Source organism: Rhea americana, unplaced genomic scaffold (genome assembly GCF_003343005.1).
Source record: "Rhea americana isolate MKP2758 unplaced genomic scaffold, rheAme1 scaffold_45, whole genome shotgun sequence".
Taxonomy (NCBI): Eukaryota; Metazoa; Chordata; class Aves; order Rheiformes; family Rheidae; genus Rhea; species Rhea americana.
The window spans coordinates 4,251,462-4,273,837 of NW_028186590.1; the positions used below are offsets into that span (position 1 = coordinate 4,251,462).

A 22,376-nucleotide genomic window follows, 5' to 3' on the forward strand; every position below is an offset into this window, starting at 1 on the left:
TGAGCAGCAGCTTGACTGGCTTGCTAGATTGTTAGAATGCWTGTTCCTATTGTGTCATGTCATTTTTCATAGGGTGCTTATTCACCAAGGTACTTTGATATTTGTTTTTCTCCCTTCCTATGTTTTTCCCTTTTAGTATTCTTGTCCTTTTGGTAATTTATGTTTAATTTTTTCACTTTTTGAAATCAAGAAACTTTTCCAGGTTTTGCAGCTGGTGTTTTGGCAAGCCACCATGTATTTATCGTGTCACATTAATAATCACAAATGCTTAGCAACTTTTTGGCAATTAGAATTCCGTTAACATTATTAGCAGTACATTTCTTCAGGTTAATARCATTTGGAATGTCAAAGAGAGGAGAAAGTAAGAAATTAACTTTTTTTATTTTCTACCATAACAATTGTAATGTTTTATAATAATCTTAAGAGTTTACTTTTCTGTGTGTGCTACTTTAGCAACAGTAAATGAAGTTCAATGTAGTAAAAAAAAAAGATACATAATGTTAAAAAAGTAAGTATTGATACTATATATGTATACATGCTTTTGTGAGTGATAACATTATCAAGAACATTATCAAGAAATGGTAGAGGCTTGGTCTAGTCTATGATGAACTCTATGGATTGGATTCTGAACACTGTTTGTGAGACTTTTTCATGAACTACTAGTTATCATAAAAATCATTGCTTTWTTTGCATTTTACTGGTACCAACCTTTGTGTTCCTGTGAATATAGGAATGGTGTCTGTTTTGGACTTAATGCAAGGTGGTTTCCCTTCACGAGCTTCATTTCATGAACTGTATAATATGTACAAGAAATACTTGCCTGAAAAATTGGCTCGATTGGATCCTAGGCTCTTTTGCAAGGTAAGTTAGAAATTAATTCTTCTGCCATACCATTGAGGGCAGAAAATATATTCGTGTATAATTTTTTTATCTTTTATGATTTTTGGAGGAGAAAGATAAACCAAACTTTTTTTTTTTCTTCTTTCTTGGTTACAGGCACTATTTAAAGCCTTAGGATTGAATGAAAATGATTACAAATTTGGGTTAACCAAGGTGTTTTTTAGACCTGGCAAGGTAATATGTCTCTTTCTTTTTCCATTTGGAGTTCATTAATGTGAGTCAAACAATAATTGACAGTGGAAGGGAGCTCTGAAGGTCACTTGGTCAACACTGTGCTTAAAGTAGGGCCAGCTTAGATAATGTTGCTCAAAGCCTTTTGTAAAGCTGATCATTTTCTGTGGAGAAAAAAAACCATAACTGTCTTCATAGTTTTGTTGCTGGTAGTGCAGTGTTTCTAAAGCAATATTTGTTGCTTTGTATTTCACAAGTTTCCCCCATGTTCTACAAGTCACTTAGAAATATGTTAAGGACTACTAAAAAGAGCAAGTCAGAGGAAAAAAATAAACACTTTCTGCTAAAATACATTTATAGCTGAAATCTCTTCCTCTTATCATAAGCACTACTGTTGCTAGGACAGAGAAATAAAAAGTAGGGAGCTATTGTGACTGCAAAGGAAGCTTCATCATAGGCACAGAGCAATGTCTTTACTGTCATAATTATCCGTAAGTAGAAATGCAGGATGTTCAGAAAAGTTTGCCTTTAGTTGGACTCTTATATGAAGATTTTAAAAGTTGAGCGGTGTTTTCAGGGCTTTCATTTTTTTCACCAAATGTAGAATTTGATGTATTTTGAAAATATGGAACTTCTGAGCAATTATTCAGGAAGTAGAGTACCAAATCATTCCTTAAAATRTTGTCAATAAATTTTTAGTTTTAATGATTAATAAATGGTTGGATTATTCAAAATCTTAAGCATTTTACATCAGTTAAAAATAAARCAATTATTTCTGTTATTATCAAAGTTATAACTAAAGTTTCCTGTTTGAATTAATCGAGTGGATATAATAGAAATGTACAGTTCAGTATTCTRTTTACATTAGAAATATTTTACTCAACATGCTCTTAAATACTGTCTAACACTTTCTCTTCTCCTCATTTGTAAAACTGTTTTTATATTTAGTTTGCAGAGTTTGATCAGATWATGAAGTCAGATCCGGATCATTTAGCAGAGCTAGTTAAACGAGTCAATCACTGGCTTATCTGCAGTCGCTGGAAAAAAGTTCAGTGGTGTTCTCTCTCRGTGATTAAATGTATGTATTTTATATTTTAATAAACCAAAATRTTTGCTAGCAGTATAGCAAAGCAGTTATCATTGTCTTGAAATGATTATGGTCATATGTAACAGATGCTGACATGGTAAAGTCTGAGTAGTTCCTTTAAGGATTGATGAGATTTCTCRTAGTTTGTGCTAAGTAAATTAGGAGGGCTTAAGGAAGGGGGTTTGTAGAAGTGGTGGTATGATGGGCTGTATCTTCCAACCAGCTGTGTTACTTAGATGCTTCCTGAAGCCCTGGTAAACACTTCATCAGAAACAGCTAGTGATTAAAGGTCTTGGGGAGGCACCTTGACATTGGCAGGAAAGAGCAGTAATTTCAACTTTGAACTGACAATATTGAGTCATTTAGTTGAGCTTCGGGGAATTGCCTGCACAGAGGTTGTTAGCATCCGGGCAGTAACAGCATATTCAGTAGCACTGACATGAATCATGGGGCAAATGTGTCCATTCCAGGAGTTACTACTGATTGACAAGTGAGTGCCACTTTTAATGTGCACTTTCTAAGTGCTCAGCCTGCTCAGCCCACTGTGTAGAGTAGAAGKGAGGCAGTGTGGAATGGTTTGTACTGGTCAGGCAGTTCATTAAAGATACCTTTATGCCTTACTCATGGTTATGAATTCTATTCTGTACTGCGACTTAATGGACCTAGCACTCAAGCACATACCATCTACATGCAGGTTTGAGCTATCAAGCATGTGAGTAATAGAGGAAATACAGGAATTCTGTTAAAGTGATTAGACCATTGAGACTCAGTCAATCTTTTGTGTATTACAGTGAAAAACAAGATAAAATATAGAGCTAGTGCCTGCATTAAAATACAAAAGACTATTCGAATGTGGCTTTGCAAGAGGAAGCACAAACCCCGGTAAGAGATTATTCGTTGGTTGAAGAAAAGGTCTGTTTTAAAAACAGTTTCTTCTGAATGTAAATAAGAGATTAAGTATGCTTAACTAAATGTATCTGAAATCATAGAATGATGTATTGATGTATGAGTGCAAGGGGCTTTGAGCAGTGTTGCCATCCACCTCTCTTTCCCAAGGATGAATCAGCTAAATCTGAACCTTTCCTAAGAGATGTTTTAACTTGTTTGTAGAATCCTCCAGTGATAACTAAGAATTCTTAATAACAGATCTRTGTCTGTCCATATGTACTCTATGACTTTTTGTCCTTATTCTCACTTTTCTCWGTAGGTCTCCTTTCTTCCATATCTGAGCAATAATTCTATGTTCTCTCTCTTTTTTCATCTTGAAGTTAAGTAACTCTATTAGCTTTAATTGGATTGTATGTAATACTAATGGAAAAAACTGTCCATTGAGCACTCCTGGCATTATTGTTCYTTGATAGAGACCCAGCACTCTGTTCTTCATTACTGTGGTTCTTATAAGATGTTGTCTTTTACATCCTTTGATAGTGATGTTTCATTTTGTACCTTGGTGTTTCTGATCATTTCCCTAAATGTTTATGCTGTTCTGTGCTCRACTTTAATGATGTGATTTTTTGTATGTTGTTTTTCCTGAATTCCTGTTCAGTGATTTCTTTCTTCCTAAACTATCTCTGTCAAGTTATAATTTGGCTTTCAGTTTTGGACTTCTTTAGGAAGCTACAAGCTTTATAAGACTCTTTTCCCAGATCTTGTTTTATYATTATTTTCTGTGGTGTCTAATGACCCCATTGTAAAATCATAATTGTAAAGTAATTTGAAGATACAATAAATTGTCTTCCATTCGCAGCATTGATGGTCTGGTAAAAGTGCGTACACTGAAAAAGAGACTTGATAAATTTAATGAAGTAGTAAGTGCYCTTAAGGAAGGGAAGGCAGAGACAAGCAAGCAGGTCAAGGAGCTGGAGTGTTCTATTGATGCTTCAATGACCAAAATTAAGGTATGATTAAAGCGAGAAATGGCTGCTTATTACTAAAATCTTTGAAAACTTAATCTCAAGTAAAAGGCCAGCATTTTTCTTTTTTTTTTTTTTTGCTTTCTTTATTTTTTAATAGGAAGTACTCTGGACAAAGATTTTATATTTAAGTGTCTTGTTATAGACATTTATGTCAAGATTTCATTTTTCAGAGGCACTGGGCACTTCTAAACCATGTTCAAAGTTATTTGTGTATGTAGCTGAAATGAATCCTGAAATTGGATGCATTCATGTTCATCTGTGTTTCAGTATGTGATGACACTGTGAGGCTGGTGATACTAATAACTTACGTTAATATTTTTATTAGAATTACCTTTATTCTTAAAGTAATGTGTATTAGGAGTACTTTAAATTAATCAAGACTGAAACTTACAAACATTAAACAACAAACATAGTGGTGAGATTCTTATTCTGATTATATCTTTATTTTCCGAGCTGGTAATAAAGAGAGTTCAGCTAATTTTAGAAGAATTTTAATGTGTTGAGTTTTATGTTTTAGGCCATATTATAACCTTCTCTAATGTACTGTGTTCAGATTTTGCTACTTAAAATCTGTTGTTGAAAATATAAGTTACAGTGTGCAGTGCTTTCATAGCACTTCATTTAATTTTTAAAGATGAAGTACAAACTCAAAGGAATATTATTCCTTTTTATTATTTCATTTTGCAGACCACTATAATGACAAGAGAACAGATACAGAAAGAATATGATGCTCTAGTTAGAAGCTCTGAGCAGCTTCTGAGTGCACTACAGAAAAAGAAACAGCAAGAGGAAGAAGCAGAGAGGCTGCGACGCATCCAGGAGGAAATGGAAAAAGAAAGAAAGAGACGTGAAGAGGAGGAACAACGCCGAAGGAAAGAAGAAGAGGAAAGACGTTTGTGAGTGCTGGATAAGTTGCTACTTTTGGAATAAAAAGCAAATAGGAAAGGCACTTAAATGAGCCTGTGTTCTTGTGCCTAAAAGGAGTGACTCATATTATACTCCTGGTATGCCATGGGCTGTGTAAAAACCTTTTTTTCCTAAGSGTTTGTATTAAAAGTATGGTCAGAAGAGAGTATGGAGGAGATGATATGAAACAACTGGGAATACAGTCAGACTGGGAAAGTTTCTTGACTTTCATATACAGTGTCTTGTCTTCAGGACTGTACTGACYTCTGGATTACTATTTAATTTTATGGAAGATGCTTTAATATTTATTGTTCACTTGTATCATAAGATAATTATCAAAAGTTTTTTCATCTTCCCTCTTCCTCCCCCTGCTTTTACAATAGGAAATCTGAGATTGAGGCAAAGAGAAAACAGGAAGAGGAAGAGAGGAAAAAGAGGGAAGAGGAAGAAAAGCGTATTCAGGTAATCTTTTAACTRTGTTTTCCAAAAAAAATCGTTTCTACAACTTAACTGTCTCCACCTGAAACTACTGAATCTAATAGCTTCATTTTATAAGTAGGTCTCAAAATCATATGGCAGTGTTGTATTTGGCATGTTTAGAAATTTGGCATGTCTAGAAATAGTACTACTTAATTAATTGTAACTACAAAAGTAGAAAAGTAGAAAAACTTTTTTAAGTAAATTCTATTGCCAGGTAAGAAAGGATGTGCRTGTGAATGAGAGGCCTGTTGACAGGAACTGCAGAATTATTTGTATCAAGGATGTATATTTTGTCTGAGACACAAGAGAGAAGGGGTCAAAAGGTAATTTAAGAGAGTATTAATGTTCCTGAAAATTCTTCTGGGAACATCTCTTGACATGACTGAGTAGGAATAAACAGCAAAATCAGACATTTCAGCAGTAACTGTTTAGGRTCCTGTGATGTTAAAGGTAAAGATAATAGAGGGACAAGTAAAGTTTTTTAAAAAAAATTTTTTTTGCCTTAGTTGTTGCTGGTAAGACCAATCTGTAGGAATCCTTGAGACTTTTGGGAAAGTGTGAAGCAAGGAAAAATTACCTTCTGAGAAGGAGGATCAGATGAGGGAATACGTAAACATGTAAACTGGACAACATACGCAAGTCCACGAGACCTGATGGGATGCACCTATGAGTGTTGAGGGAACTGTCATTACAAGGCCACTCTCAATTATCTTTGAAAAGTCATGGTGACTGGGAGAGGTTCCTGAGGACTGGAAGACTTTCTTCCTGGAAGGCAAGGAGGAGGATCCAGGGAACTGCAGACTGGTCAGCCTCACCTCAGTCCCTGGGGAGGTGATGGAGTAAATCTCCCTGTAAACCATTTTCAAACATAGGAAGGTCAAGAAGGTGGTTGGGAATAGTCAGCATGGATCTATGAAGGGGACATTATGCCTGATAAACCAGATAGTCTTCTGTGATGAGATAACTGGTTTCATAGATGAGGGGAAAGCAGTGGGTATCATTTACCTTGACCTTAGCAAAACTTTTGACAGTCTCCCATAACATTCTCATAGACAAACTGATGGAAGTATGGTCTGGATAAGTGGACAGTGAGGCAAACTGAAAACTGGCAGAACTGCTGGGCTCGAAGGGTTGTGATGAGCAGCATGAAGTCCAGCTAGAGGCCAGTCACTAGTGGTGTTCCTCAGGGTTGATACTTGGTCCAGTACTCAACTCTTTGCTAGTGACAAACATGATGGGACAGAATGCCCCCTCAGCAAACTTACAGATGATACAAAACTGGGAGGAGTGACTGATAGACTAGATGGTTGATCTGTCATTCAGAGGGATCTTGACAGACTGGAGAAACAGGCTGACAGGGATSCCAAGAAGTTAAACAAAGGGAAGTGCAAGTTCTTGCCCCCACGTAGGAACARCCCCATACACCAGTACAGRCTGGAGGCTGACTAGCTGAAGAGCAGCTCTGCAGAAAAGTCTCTGGGASCCTRGTGGACAACTAGTTGAACATGAGCCAGCAATGTGCCTTTGAGGCCAAGAAGGCCAATGGTATCCTGGGCTGTGAAATCATTATTGGTCAGGCCACATCTGGAGTGCTGTCTCCAGTTCAGGGTTCTCCAGTASAGGAGGGAAATGAACATACAAGAGCAAGTCCCTCAAAGGACCATGAAAATGATTAAAGAACTGGAAAATCAGAGATAGAAGAGAACAGTGGTAGAACTTGGCACTGTTTAGCCTGGAGAAGAGCTTGCTTCTGGGGGTGGTCTCATTGATGTGTATAAATAGCTAATGGGAGGAAAATAAAGAAGATGAAGCCAGATTTTTTTTCTCAGGCATGCCCAGTGACAGGATGAGAAGCAGTGGGCACAAACTGGAATATTGGAAATCACRTTTAAAAGTCAGAAGCAGCATTTTCATTGTGAGGGTGGTTGAACACTGGATTGGGTTGCCCAGAGAGGTTATGAAGTCTCCATCCTTAGAGATACTCAAAACCTACTGGACATGGTGTTGTGCAGTGCTCTCTAGCTTATCCTTCTTTAAGTAGTGATTGCGTTAGATAATCTCTAGGGATCCTTTCCAGCTTCAAGCGTCTGTGATTCTTTGATTAAGACCTCAGTCTCAGATCTAAAGGCAATTAGTAGAGTTGAAGAGCTGCCACGACATAAAATATAAAGTGATGTGGAAGGCTGTGATAAAACTGAGATGAAAAGGAAATGGAGGTACAATCCCACCTGGAGAGGATCTTTCAGAGCCTGTTTCTTATTCTTTCTGATAACTTGCATTCAAGCTGGGTGTCGAGGGTGATAAGAGTTATTGTGAGCACAACTGCACTACATGCATCAAGGGGAACACTTGTACAGCAGGAACAAACTAGATTTGTGATGGAAATTAGGTTGTTGTAAGTTGAATTAGTAAATAAAAGAATAATTTTTAGGAACAGGAAATGTTAATGTTTTCAGTGAAAAAGAAACATTTGTCATTTAGGTTCAATGATTTGGGGAGGTGTTGCTAAAACTGCACATATTTTGCAGTTTTCTGCTCAGAGTGGTATTGCACAGTCTCATGAATTAAGCTTTTGATAATACTTCATATACTGTGTTTCTGTTACTTATGACGTAACTAATCATGAAGAATATGGAAATTATTTTAATGGAAATACCTTCAAGTAATTCAATTTTGCTCAGTTTCTAGTGCAAACATTGCGAGATGAGGAAGTACCTGTTCAKTATAGAGAAATAACCTCTAACCTAGGCTTCAGTGGGCTTGGGATGAAAGCAGAGGGAGAGGAGTGTTTACTGTGTATGTAAAATGAGCTCTGTGTATTCTGAATCTACAAGTAATCAAGTATTTTGGTTTTAATTACATGGTTAGGCATAGTATCTGTAAAAATCAATGAAGGTTGCTTGCAAGCTCTAGACRATGCCCTTCCTGTACCGTGATTTAATCAAGTTGGAAAGATTGTATTTCCTGAGTTTTCAAATTGTTTTTGTTTTGATTGCAACATCCTCATATATTTTAACAATCTTAGATTATCCTGGGAGTGAAAATACCTGTCAGGTATCTTTTTACTTCYTCTCAATACAAATGAAAATACAGTACAGTACAAATGAAAATTCACCCACTTTTGAAGATTCCTTGTTACTTTTCAGCTTTTCATATTTTAAGTGCTGTTTTGTGGAATGTTCTTAAGTTTAAAGCAAGACAAAAAAAAAGTTAAGATACTGGATAGAGAACTGTGCTAAATACAATCAAATATTGTAAGTCTGTTTGCTAAAGTGTATGTTGCAGCAATGCTCATGCTTATATATAAACTCTTGTTGACATTTAACAGTTGTTAGTGACTAGGAAAGCAATTGCAGGCTGTCAGATTACAGACACCAAAATTGGCAACTACTGTAAACAAACAAAAAGTACTCAGTTGTAGTTTTAATTTTGCAAATGTTGAATCTCATAAGCTTTTTGAGTATCAAACTTTACTCTACTAATCTCATGAGTAGAAACAGTCCATTTGTAATAGGTATTTTTTAGTATGTTACATTCCCGCACTATTTTATTACTAAATTTTGGTGGAGTAGCAAAGTTAGAATATCCCAGTTTGGTGATAGTTAATTGTACTTAAACAGTAGATTATTATTCAGTAAGGTGTTGTTCAGATCATATACAGATGTCAAAGCTGAATTCAGGCTATATTAGATGAYAGTTTATAGGACTGCCTTTTGTAACTTGTTATGTGCATTTGTGTAGAATACCTGGAGTTCAGCTCTTGCTCTGTTGGCCTTGATTCCTGACACTTCCTGCTGGTCCCATAAACTCTCACTCCGAGGCACACTAGGCCTCTAATCCCCTTGGTTTCCTGTTGCTTCAGAGGTTCCCTGTGTGACCTTGGCAGAGAGTTCTTCTTCAGGAGCTGTTGTAGCAACAGGGCAATGGTCACCGATTACAGACTACGCTAAACCCTGTGCGTGATTAACCAGAAGAATGTATCTCCTTTCTGCATCTGGTTATCCTTAGAGTTAGCTTAATATTGTTCCTTTCTTGCTTCTACATTCTCTTTTCTGTTATTACCTCACCTTGTTATGAATTAACCAAGTGGCTGGAACTAACTTAAAGGTTGTATCCTAGCTTTGACCAGAAAAGGATCTATCTTGTGTTATTGTGTCTATCACCTGTGTCACAATAGTAAGCAACACCAGATTTCACAAATTACGTATAAAAAGCTGCTAGTCTTCAAATCATTGTTTGGAGACTGGTCCAGAAGTTCCTAGTATTTTAGGAGAAGTTCATAGAACTTTCCATTCAGGAACAGTTTAAATGGATTAAACTGTGTTAGCTGAGGAAACAAGATGGACTACTGCCAGAAGGTTTAAAAAGTTGGTCTGCCAATCCTATATGCATTTTTAAGACTAGCCTTTATTTATATTTCTTTATTTTTGATGTGCATATCTGCAATGCAGAATGTAATTACGCTTTTACTTAGAAACACTTGGTGCATTCTGGATATAAAGCAGACACGTAATTCAATAGGACATTTCATTCTTCTACATACAGTTAATTATTTATTAACTCCTTTTTTAATGGTTGATACTTTTAGCTAATCGAGGATTCACAGAGAAATCTCTGGTGTTACTGCATTGCTTTGCTGATGCAAATTCACAATGAGCAGTGTCAGTGGCTTTGTTTTGTTGACTTTTAGGCACCAAGAAAGGCATTGCTAAAAGTTGACATGTATGACTTTGAGACATTTACAYTGAATGCTCAAATTTTATTTATTGTGTGTGCAAGACCCTTCTTTGTTAAATAATGACAATAAGCCAGAATTACAGCTTTGCTCTGCAAAGGCAGTATATCTGGATTGTTTCCTTGCTGCAGTAAGTGAGAATTTTGCCATTTACTTAAATTTGGGGATGGATCAGGTCTAAAGCATTCATCCTGATCCTCTTTCAAAATGAATCACAGACCTACAGAAAAATAGGGCTCTAAATCTTATGAATGCCAAATGCAGAATACAAAGGAAATACTGTGTTAGTGCTATGGAGGACTAACCATACAGCTGTGTGTCATCTGAGTTACTAATTCTAAAAATTTCTCAAAACTGATTTTCATGATTAGTAAAATAATGAGGAAAAATTGGATGTATTTTTTTATATAGGAGTGATTGWTTGACATTGTAATTTGAATAAGTAATTCAAGTGATGAGCAGTGATGATCTGATAAGCTATATGAGAAGCAAGATACAATTTGTAGCTCTTGTATTTTTCCTGAATCAATTTAAAAACTRTTCCTGTTACTTTTTAAATTTCTTAATCTTGGCATGTAAGCTATAAATGTACTGTTTTGCACATCTTTCTAACCATTTGCTTAAGTAACGTTTTGTTTTTAATTGGATAAGATTAAAGTTTTGTTTTTATAAAACAGGCTGAAATTGAGGCTCAGCTGGCTAGAGAACGTGAAGAAGAATCCCAGCACCAGGCAGTTCTTGAACAGGAACGTCGTGATCGTGAACTTGCAATGAGAATTGCCCAGAGCGAGGCAGAACTCATCAGTGACGAGGCACAGCCTGATTTAGGATTGCGGAGGTATGGGGCTCAATCTCTGCTTTTTCTTTTCACTAGCTGATTTCTCTGTGAGAATACTAAGCTCTTGTTTGTTTTATGTGTTTGTATATTAACTAAATAGAACTTTCAAGTGAACTATTAGAATATTTTTTTCAGATTAACTTGTCAAATTCATTAAAAGCTTATTTCTACATCTGCTTGTTTCTACTGAGAAATAGTTTCTCCATTGTGGATCTTGCTGAATCAGTAATTTAGATGTATGTGGATATGATTCCAGTTCTGTGGGAAAGCATCATGTTGAAAAATAACAAAACCTCAGCTCATTTCTCTTTCTCGAATTCTGGTGAGGATGGCAACTGATTTAAATTACAATTTTATGACCTATTTAAAGTAGGGACTGGAATTTCTTCAGAGATTAACAGGAATAAAACGAAATGTAGCCTTTCTAATTCTTGATGATTCCTGTTGTATATTATCTATTCATTTATTTTTAACTAAGATGCCCTCCTTTAAGGCAGAAATAGTATCTATCKCCTGACTAGTAAGCTTTTATAGCACGAAAATGACAGGTTTAACGYGGTTGGATTTGAAAATTAAACATTGTCTTAAATATTTTGGGTTGTTGTTTTGTTTGATAGATCAGTGCTTGATTTCTGGTGTGCAGATCCATATTGCCTGCAGTGCAAGACCTCTTTATGTATGAAGGGTGAATGCACAGAAGCTCTATGCCCTGCAAATATATGCATAATTGATGCATATTCTAACTGTGTAGTGGTRTGCCTTTATTTCTCCCCAGAAAATATTTTAAAGATGTGTTCTTTATGCAATTCAGGTGCTAACATAGAAAGATACTTACATTTCTTGGCAGTCTTAAGCTCACAAAAGGGACTTTTCTATTGTTTTTATGTGAGTAGCTCTGATTCAGATTATTTAGTTTAAATATGATCAAAATTTATGTAATGCATTTATATTTATATTCTACACACACATGCATGTGCACAGACACACACGTATGTGTATATATGCTTGTAAATATATATGTGATTTAATGAAGTTGCACTGTCCTGCCAGGGCAGTTTCCAGAGGCTCTATACATTAATTGGGGTTCAATGAAAAGTGAATCCAGGCTTTTGACTTTCTGCATCAAGAACACTGCAGGAATATTGTGAAAAGCTTAATTGAAAATTTGGAATGAATGTTTAAATAAAATAGTATTTCCTGATCAGATTGGATTTAGGGACTTACCAACATGATCATACCATTAGCTCGTTAGATAGTGCAAAAAACCCTTCATGAATGAGTGTTCCCACAGAATTCAAGCTCTCAGATATTCTCTGTTTGGTACTCAGGATTTTATTTAGATGCATACTTTTTAATAACTGTATCCCTATGTGACATACCTGCCTAATTTTTTGTCACGCACAATATCAATTTGTAGACATTGCCACTAAAATTATCAATGTTTTTGCTCTTAGTTGTCGTACGATAGCTATCATATTATCTCAGATTTGACTTTAAGATGTTTAATTGGATGTCCGAATTAAGTGCTTTACAAGAAGCATTCTGGAGGTTTTCATGTTTTACCTAGTTGGATTTTTGTGCAATACAGTACTTGGAAGTTGAACCCAAAGTCATTCTAATGTTGCAACCTGGCAAACTTCTCCTCTCAAATATGAATGAAGAGATAGTTTAGAGGAGGAGAGCTCAGAGAACTCAGTAACTTTCATTAACCAATGAAGCTCTAGTCTCCACAGCGCTTCCTGCTGCTCAAGGGCAATCCTGATACTTGTCATCCTCGTGAAGTCCAGGGAYGGATGCTTAGACTAACCAGCCTGATGGCTATGATGGCCAGTTTCCCTCTGCTGTGAAGTGGTAGAAGAATGATGATTCTGTTCTGAATGATTAGAAGGGACAAAATGGTCTGAACAAATTAACACAGCAATGTAAATCCTTCTTGAACAAGATGAGTTATAAACCTAGAAAAAATAATAGAGAGATTTTTCTGCTTATATGAGACTTCTTTTTAGGTCATTAGCAAAAAAATTCTTCCTATTTTTAAAGACGCTCCCAACTTTCCAGAGTTCTAAACATGTCCAAAAAAGAAAATTCTGTTAATTTCAACCTTGATTTGATTTTGTTCTGATTTATTTAAAAACAAACTAAAACCTTCCCCCAAACCCAGTATCTTCTACTGAAATCAAAGGACAAAATTTCTGTGTAGCTGCAGGAGTGGGTTTGAAGCTACAGATGTATTGAATTTTTTAYCTGTAGTTATATCTCTTCCTGGGTTTGAACAAAACATGTAGGTTAATTAAAACAAGTCCTCAAGACTTATGTTTAACTGGTACCAATTAACATTTTACTAGAGTCTAATGAAGTTGTATTTTGCCATCTTCTGGATTCAAGGCCTCCATATTATGCTATCATACCTTAAAATCACTGTGACTTTTATGTGTATTTCCCCTTTCCATTAAATATTAGTATAGTATGATATAGTATGTATCACTGTGTACTAAATTCATGCAGTGACACTGGTTCTACARTGCTATCACATTTTGCAAACAAGTGTTTTATGTTTAGACTTCGGCATGAACAAAGAGGTATTTTCCATTTTGCTCCACTACCTGCAGAGTAAAAATATATAAGCTCTGCAACTTTTTAGCTGATTAGGCAGTTATATGCCACTGCAAATGAACTCTTGTAGTTCATCCAGTTTTACAGAACTTGTGATGATATGCACTGGTATATTTGAAAATAGGTAGCCTCTGTTTAATTTCTTTTCCTCCTCAATACCTTGCTTCATTTACCTTTAGTTTCAGTTAAATACTTATAGGGGTATAACTGGGTGTAGTTTCTTTTAGAAATACACTCATTGATGTTTGCCAAAAAAAAAAAAAAAAAAAAAAAGGTATGTTGTTGTGGCAGTGGCTTCGGCTTTATTATTTGTATTATTCTGTTGAATATCCTGGACTTCTCCTGGATTCATGGAATTTTAATATTCATCCAGTTTGAGAAGTACATGTAATAAGGGATTTACTGCACAATTATGTACTGCACTACACAATTTTAAATTAACAGAAGTGTTTTAACAGTTGAGTAAAAGTTACAATTAAATAATGGAGTTACCTATTTGTATCTGTGCAAATTTTTTTGTGGCTTATTTCAATGTATTAAATAATATAGTATGTAGCACTAAAATAACCTAGCCTCAGTGAAAATGATTCATCTGTTGTGTGTGTTGCATTGCATCAATCCAAATATTTCTTATTTGTGGCATGTTTGATGCTGGCGCTCTGTTGTATGTGTGTACATGTGGGTCTTCATTATGGCAAYCAGACTGAATTCCAAGTGTCTTTTGACAGATTGCTTGAGGAAGCTCTGCCTCATTCCTGGAGCAGCTGTATGAGGATTGTCATTTCTTCTGATATGCTTATCCATGCATAAAATCCTTAAATAGCATGTCTCTCAATCTTTGATTTGGAAAGATGAAATCAACTGACTTACAAATAAGTAGATAAATCCAAATATAATGTTAAAATATAAAACATAAGCATAGTAAGAAAGGGAAAATTTCCACCTTTAAGTTATTTTTTTCCAAACTTTCTGAAATTTACTTTTTCTGACAATGTTGTCCTCATGACGGAATGAGAAAGGTGTAGGAAAAAAGTATATACAATCCTTAATCAAAAAAAAAGCATAAGATAAATCGGATGATACGTGTGTGGGGGGAACTAAAACAATGATCAAGCATTTCTTCCTTCAAATTATTAGAAGATTAATTAGGAAATAGCTAGACTAACATAAATATCTTCTGTTCGCAGAGCCAATGGAACAAAGCTGCAAATGACTGCGTATGATGTATTTTTTTTCAACTTGAATATTCTAATAAAAAAGAATATAATACTAATTAATTCAAAGGAAAATGATATTATCCTCTTATCATTTACTAATATACCTATAGTAATCTTTATTAGGCTGCATCTGTAAAATACAAAGCAATTTGTAATACTTTATATCCCCTACTTTGCTTATATCTAATATACAAGTTAATAGTAAACTAATAAATTGAATAACTAATAATAAACTAATAATGTTTATTTAAAGATTATTATAATTAGTGTAAATTTTATTGCATACCATCCATTTTTTACTGTTCTGTATGATTTATTTATTCTTAACAACGAATCAGGGTGAAATATATATGAGAATGGTTATTACTTAAAATCAGCAGCTCTTTATTTTTTACACTTAAATTACACTTCAATTTGGTGTCGAGAGACTACCACAGTTAAAAAGGCTGTTTTTATTTAATACATTTGGTTTATGCTTATTTATCAATTTTTTATAGGGAACAAATGGCAACAGAAATGTCACAAATATTGTCTAGGTAGGTGAAAAGACAACACCAAATTAATCAATCATTTTACAGAAAGAAATTGCATGTGAAATGAGTTGAAATATAATTGAATGAAAACTAATGGAATTAATTTTTAAATGTTAAACTAATAAACATTTTTTTCAGATCAATTTCCTATATCAACACCTTTTGTGTTAACAATCATTACCTGATTTATCAGTAATTATTTTTCTGTTCTTTTAATTGATTATGTGAAGAAAGAATRAGAGTAACTCAGTGGATAACTATGCTGATGTTTTGTGTAATTTTTATAGATAATGTTCCTTAAGGTTCCTTCTCTCTTCACCCTTTTTATGAGGATGATACAAAACTAGGTTCCACATCTTTTCAAGAATTACAAGAATTTGATTTTTTTTGCAAATTCAACACAATGTTAATAAAATAATGTTAATGTAACCATTAGTAGCTTTCAATGAGTTCCTAAGTTCAGTTGTAATTCCATTCAAATAAAAACAGTTTTGAAAGTTACCATGTTAAATGTATAAAAAGTTTAAAATGTTTTGAGTTTTTAAAAGTAAATCCCCTGGGAAACAAGCCACTGTGTTGTATATATAGGTTCAAGATTATCAGTACCATATGGTTGATGTGTTTTTAGTTATAATACTGATAACTGTGAACACAGCTGTTAACTAAATTTATTCATTGTAGCAATATTTTTAAAATGGGAATGAAGAATGTACTATTTAATTAATTTGGAACAATATAGATGGTCAAATTGTATTGCATATATTGACATAGTTTCAGTGATGTTGGTCAACTCTTAATATTCAAAAGAGTCACAAAACTTTGACCAATATGAGAGGCTCTGTGTTTCAGTGGAATTAAGAATATAGTACTACTTAGTGCATGTTTATCTGATTAAAAATTTTCACTTTCCATAGATTGGTAACGTCTGACTTAAGACTGAATTTTTAAGTTTGAAATTGGCCTGGTTTTGATGCATATCTGTTGTAGTCAGATTGAGCAGYGAGGATTGGCTGCCAGACTACTGCCAGACTACTCTGCTTAAACTCATGAAGAAAACAAAATAGTTATCTTAAGTGCAGAGTAGTACTGTAATGGAAAGGCTAAGCCGTTCAATTGGATTAACATTCTTAAAGATTACTAGTTTAACCAGAGATCATACGGCCTGGTTCTGCTCCTCTAAATTATGTAGCAAACTCTTAGAACAGTGGGTAGTGTTGCTAAATATGGAAAATCCTCAGGATTTGTCAAATTAAGATTCAGGAAGGTTAGACACCAGGTAGTGAGTACTATATCTGGCAMCAATCCTTTAATGTCTTGTGGGCATGCTTTTTATAACACGATATTAAAATATTTATTTTAAAGATATTCTCTCTTAATGATTTGTTTTACATCTATTATGTGTAGTACTCTGGGTGAGGAAAATTTACTGTCGCTGAGCTATGTATTGATTAAAAGGCAAAGAGATTTTCTTTTTTGTCAAACTTCCCATGTACAATACATAACTGGAAGCTGTGTGTTGATTCAGATTAGTAGTACAGATAGACCTAATTAAACTGATGCTGCAATAAACAGTAAGATTCTGTAGTGTTAGTTATGTTGGAGGAGATAGTTCAGTTACTATTCAGAAGAACATTTTGTTAGACAGATTTATGCTATGAAACTTGAAAATGGTATGCATTTGCTATGTTATCTCTGCTTTCAGAGATATGTCTACATACAGACATTCTGTAATAGAAAATGTATTTATATCCTGTTAACTAAAAAGGGAAAATAAGTAACATCAACAATTTATAGTCTCTTTTGAGAGATCTTTAGATTTTACAGAAAAATAAACTTTATAATCTTGTATATATCATTTTGAAGTGTAATAATGTAGTAATCCCACAAAGATATTACTGCAAAAAACTCATTTAACTGAAAAGAGCTATTTTCTGCTTTTTCTTGTTCTTTGGAATTTTTAATGTGGCCTATTGTACCAAGTATTTTCCTCTCCTGTTGTACTGTGTGGCCTGTGGAACAAAACAGAGACTGAAAAATAATTCARTCTGCCTCCTATCTTAGTTATGGACCTTAGCAGAAGTTGGCAAAGTCGTGCCTCTGTTCCGAATTTCCTTAGTATTTAAAAGTGTTCAGATCTTCGCTGACACAGCATTTTGAACATGATTTGTGTACTGGTAATCTATGAGAAGATCACAGTTCCAGGAGTCCTTTAAGTCCTTTAACTCCTTATCCATACCATTTTTAAGAAAAACAAATGAAAGTGGTTTTGTCAGAATTATCTTTATAAATGTATATRTAGTGTATATTCGTTAATTGGACARTCTTATGCATATTTTTAGAGAAAATGAGTATTTTAGTAATAGTTTTTTTACCTGCATTTGCAGTTGACTGTGTTGCACATTACTTATATTATTAATATCTGTTGCCTTTGAGAAATGCTGTTAATGGGTGGGTCTCTTTTATRTTACTCAGCCTTTCTTCTGAGAATAATCCTTTCTTCTGAGAATGAGCTTTGTCTTTTGGTCTCTCKTAATGATTTTTTTTCCTCCCCAGAATAGCTGTTGCTGTTCTCAGACAGCTACTGTAACATTAATTAAAATTAATTTGATTTCTTCTCCCAARTGAGACTTTTATGAGAAGCATGGAATATTTTTTCTAGTGTTGGAACAAAGATTTTATTCTAATCTAGTTGTTAAACAACAGAGGAAACACCTTTTCTCCCTCCTTGTCTACTTCAGAAATACTTTTCCTTCTCTTCTGTTTTTCTAATGGAACTGAAAATGGATGTGGCCACTCTTCATTACCAGTATTCTGCATCTTGACTCTTACCAAGAATAATGTACATCACCATGGGTGAGGGTAAACATGTAGCGTATGTGTCATCTTGCATTAACAATTATGACARTTCCTTTTAATCTATTAGCAACTGATCTGATCATTCATAGAGAATAATGTTGKTCCTAAAAGATACTTTCACTTCTCCTTAATTTTTTGGAAGTCTTAAAAGTATTTGGCATTTTGCCGTTGAATTCAGTCCTTCTGCTGCTCGTTTTCATTGTTGTAGGCATGCTACAATGTTGGTCATGGAATCTGTTCCTCCTGTTTTRACATTTCTTATTTCATACCTCTCTATACCTTGAAAAAAGATACATTTTTTTTTTTAATAATTGTAGGGGTCCTTTAGTTCAAGCCACAAAAGCTGCTGCTGGTACTAAGAAGCATGATCTCAGTAAGTGGAAATACGCAGAGCTTCGTGATACAATCAATACATCTTGTGGTAAGTTTTCTTCTGGTTTAAAGGAGAGAGAGAAATCAAGTCCTAGTAAAATAAAAACTGTTACTTTATGACAAAGTTAAAAACTAAAGTCATGACTTTATTCATGTTCAGATAAATGTCCAATTAATTTTAAAATGTTATAGTTCCCCAAAGAGAACAGTGGATTCAGCTATTTCCTTATACAAAAAACAGGAGTTGCTTTGCTCTTTACAGATTATATGTATGTATAATATTAAAATGATTGRGTCATAAAATATATGCTGTAATTTGTTAATGACATTATTTCAATTTTATATATTTCTACAAAGGGAATTATATTTATAATGCTTTAAGTTTGAATATTCTGAGAAACTTCTTGTATCTTGCTGTCACCAAATCACAAGAAAGTAAGTTGTCATGTAAAGCATAGTATAAACTATTTTCCATCTTGGATATGTAGATTATTCTTTGAGTAATTTTCCAAATGTGTAGCTGTGTTTGAGAAGCTAAAGGTTATGATGTTAATTACTTTTACTCCAATATTATGAGGGTAGAAACTAATATGAACTATTCCTTTATTGTATACTAATGTTTTTATCCTGCTTCTAACTGCAAGTAGTTGATTAACTTCTTTGAAAAGATAACTCCAAATTCCTACCTGGATTTAGTAATTGGAAAAAAAAAAAACAAAAACATTTTCTATATTTGTTTTTAACCCCCTAAGTTAGCTCCAAATGCTAGCCACTTTTAAACAGATAAGACTAAGACAGTGTTTTCAACAGACTATGTGATGTTGTAATAGAAAGCACGTAGCTGTTCACCCCTAATGAACCCAGTTCAGATTCTCTTAGGTGACTGGAAAAAATGCCTTGGAATCATTCTGTTTCTTGGAATTACGAAATTCAGCAAAAATGAAAGATCTTTAATAAAGTGGAAAAGAGACCTAAATATGAGTGTTTGAGTTGCCAAGTGGTTGTTTTGTTGTTGTTGCTGTTTTGTTTGTTTTTTCTTCCTCAGTTGCAGAAATAAAGGGTGAGATTTTTTAATCTGCTTGGTTTGTGATGAAATCAACAGGCAAAATTAAGTGAAGTGAAGATTTTAATTGGAGCAATTCATTGGTCCAAATCTGGCAACAGAAGAGCTACTTTGGGGACTGTTGTTCCTCAAAAGAGGAAGAGGGCAAAGAGAGCTTGAGCTATAAAATTCTGGCCCTGATATTGCARAGAGTCTTGTCTTTATGTTTAACGTAACATTAGTAGTTATCAAAAAAAATCTGTGTTAGAAAGTAGTTTAAGAAACTGCTCTTGGCTGTAGAAATAGATTGAGMTTTTAGCAACCTGTATATGAAAGTTATAGCTCACAAAATTTTAATTTCCTTTTTATTGTAACATATTAGTGTTATGACTTGATCTAAAATTATATAACTAAATGTATTTTCTATTTTTTCTGATTTTTTTTAACCTTCCTTTTTTTTGAGATAGATATTGAACTATTGGCAGCTTGCAGAGAAGAGTTTCATAGACGGCTAAAGGTATATCATGCTTGGAAATCCAAGAATAAGAAACGYAATGCAGAAATGGAACAACGTGCACCTAAATCAGTCACAGACTATGGTGAGGAGAGATAATTCTATGTTTATGGTAACTTTTGGTAAAATATTCCAGATAAAATGTTTTTAGAATGAACATTTTCTTCTTCTTATGTTGAAGGAAATTCTTGTTTGTTTAAAAATCTATATTGAATTAAAGTAAAAATTTTGGAAGGGTTAGAACTGGAAAATGCTTTGCAGGAAGTAGAATATTTTYGGAAGATCCATTAGATACTTACTAAATAGCTCTCCCTAAAAACTTGTCTTGTACAAACTGCATTTGTTAGTAGTTAAAATAGTTCTTGATTTAGTGTTTTTAAGTACTGCTTTTTTGTTCGTTACTGTTCCACTTAWGATTGAGGAAGTTTGTTTTTCATTTACGAAACTGTAGCTTGTACTTGAAGWTTTTTCTAGTACATCTTATTACATATATGTTTTTAAGGTGGTTCAGAMTATTTCTGATCTTTCTAGTTAACAGATACTTAGGATCCTCTGAGAGTATTCCTACGTGTAATTCTCTGTTACAAACTATCAGTTAAGGTAGAGATTCTAAACAATTCCAACAAATACTCCGTCTGTCCAAGGGCTGTATGTGGTGTTTTTTTGGTGCTAGAAAAAAGAAGATAGTAAATTAGTGGATAGAATGTGATTCTTTCCTGGTACATTTGGGGTCCAGACAAACAAAAGGCTTGATGAGTTTATTCTTTCTCATGCTTTATCCTTTTTTAAGATACAATTTTATATTTCTAAGCAGCTAATAATATTCTCATTTAGATGGCTCTAAGCTTTATGTATTTCAGGTGACCTTTTCCTTTTTATATTCTTTAAATTCTTTAAACATTGATAATACAACTTCTGATTATGGGATAGCAAATTTTGTATAGTCCCTGCTTTCATATTACACTGTCATTCTGTTGATTTCACAGATCAGTGTTTATTGCAAGCTTTCAAAATAGTGTGCTAATGAGACTAATGGCCTGCTTTTCATATTCAGTAAGAAGATGTAGGAATTATTATGTTTAACACTGTTAGACCTGAAAATTAGGTGTCCTGTTTCTGGAGTAATACTTGCAGGGTGAGTTACCTTTTCTCTTTTTCCTAGTCCAGTGATAATCTGCTAATAAAAGAAATGAACAGAATTGCAGTGAACAGATGTAATCATACAATCCAGTCTTTTCTGCTTTCTTTTGGACTCACAGCTCTTGTGTTCTTGGCTGCAGAGTTAATGGGGGAGGATGAGCAAGGGGGATTCTCTCCCCATTAGGCTGAATTTAGGCCACTGTCCTGGGACAACAGGGGCTGTGCATCCCAGGTATCTTACTTCTTCTCACCATCAGTTTCTATACAAGTCCCTTCTTTCCCTTGATGCATTTACCAAGTTAGGTGCTGCCTGAGCATTACCTGAGAATTTGAGCTTCTCAGGGAACTTTGGTGCATATATATAGTAGGAAGGTTTAGCCCCCTGTACAGCCTAAACATGGAAAAATATGTTAGCGAAAGAACAGGTCCCTGTGGCTATACCTGGTAGTGTGGCTTTAAGTGCTTAAGAAAGCTGATAACTGAAGCAGCAGGAAAAGGCTTTTCAAGTGTTTCTGCAAAGTTGTGCTTCTGCATGCCATCTGGAGCTAAGTGGTTAAAATGTTCATGAGCTATAAAGCAGTTACTGCTAATGGGAAATATTAAAGAGCATAAAATTCTTGGAATTGTACAAATGTTGCAGTATCCATATTCTCTTCCTACTTAGTTAAAAAGACAAATTTACAGCATTCTTTTCAACATTTTTGTTGATTTTTTTCACTTTTCTTGAAATATGGCTCCATATTTTTGCAGAAAAATTAGAACATTACAGATGATAAGAAAAATACAGTAACGTACTGATACTGACCTTTATAGCCTACCATTAATGTCAGAAGTAATTCTTTCTGTTGTGAGTAGTTATACTACATGAGCTTTTTACTTCTGTGTATTATAATTACCCTAGAAAGTAGTGGAAAAAATTCTGATTTCTTAGATGTACAAGGTATAATTCCTTTGAGTGGATATCAGTGAATATGTGCTTCAAATGAGGTAGCTGCTTCTTTCCATGTTTTAGTACTAATGTCATATATTTTACAGTTGTCTTTTGATTAAAATCAT

The 22,376-nt window shown here is 34.2% G+C and overlaps 1 protein-coding gene across 2 annotated transcripts in view; it reads left to right on the forward strand.

Moving 5' to 3' along the window:
• MYO6 (myosin VI) overlaps positions 1 to 22,376 on the forward strand; it is an 80,846-nt gene that overhangs the window by 53,297 nt on the left and 5,173 nt on the right. For both annotated transcript variants that reach the window (XM_085316063.1, XM_085316064.1), the window contains exons 20-29: positions 731 to 861; positions 997 to 1,074; positions 2,020 to 2,149; positions 2,950 to 3,040; positions 3,906 to 4,056; positions 4,762 to 4,970; positions 5,364 to 5,442; positions 10,873 to 11,033; positions 18,570 to 18,673; positions 20,134 to 20,265. In XM_085316063.1, the coding sequence (XP_085172189.1) occupies positions 731 to 861; positions 997 to 1,074; positions 2,020 to 2,149; positions 2,950 to 3,040; positions 3,906 to 4,056; positions 4,762 to 4,970; positions 5,364 to 5,442; positions 10,873 to 11,033; positions 18,570 to 18,673; positions 20,134 to 20,265 (1,266 nt within the window). The remainder of the gene's footprint in view (positions 1 to 730; positions 862 to 996; positions 1,075 to 2,019; positions 2,150 to 2,949; positions 3,041 to 3,905; positions 4,057 to 4,761; positions 4,971 to 5,363; positions 5,443 to 10,872; positions 11,034 to 18,569; positions 18,674 to 20,133; positions 20,266 to 22,376) is intronic.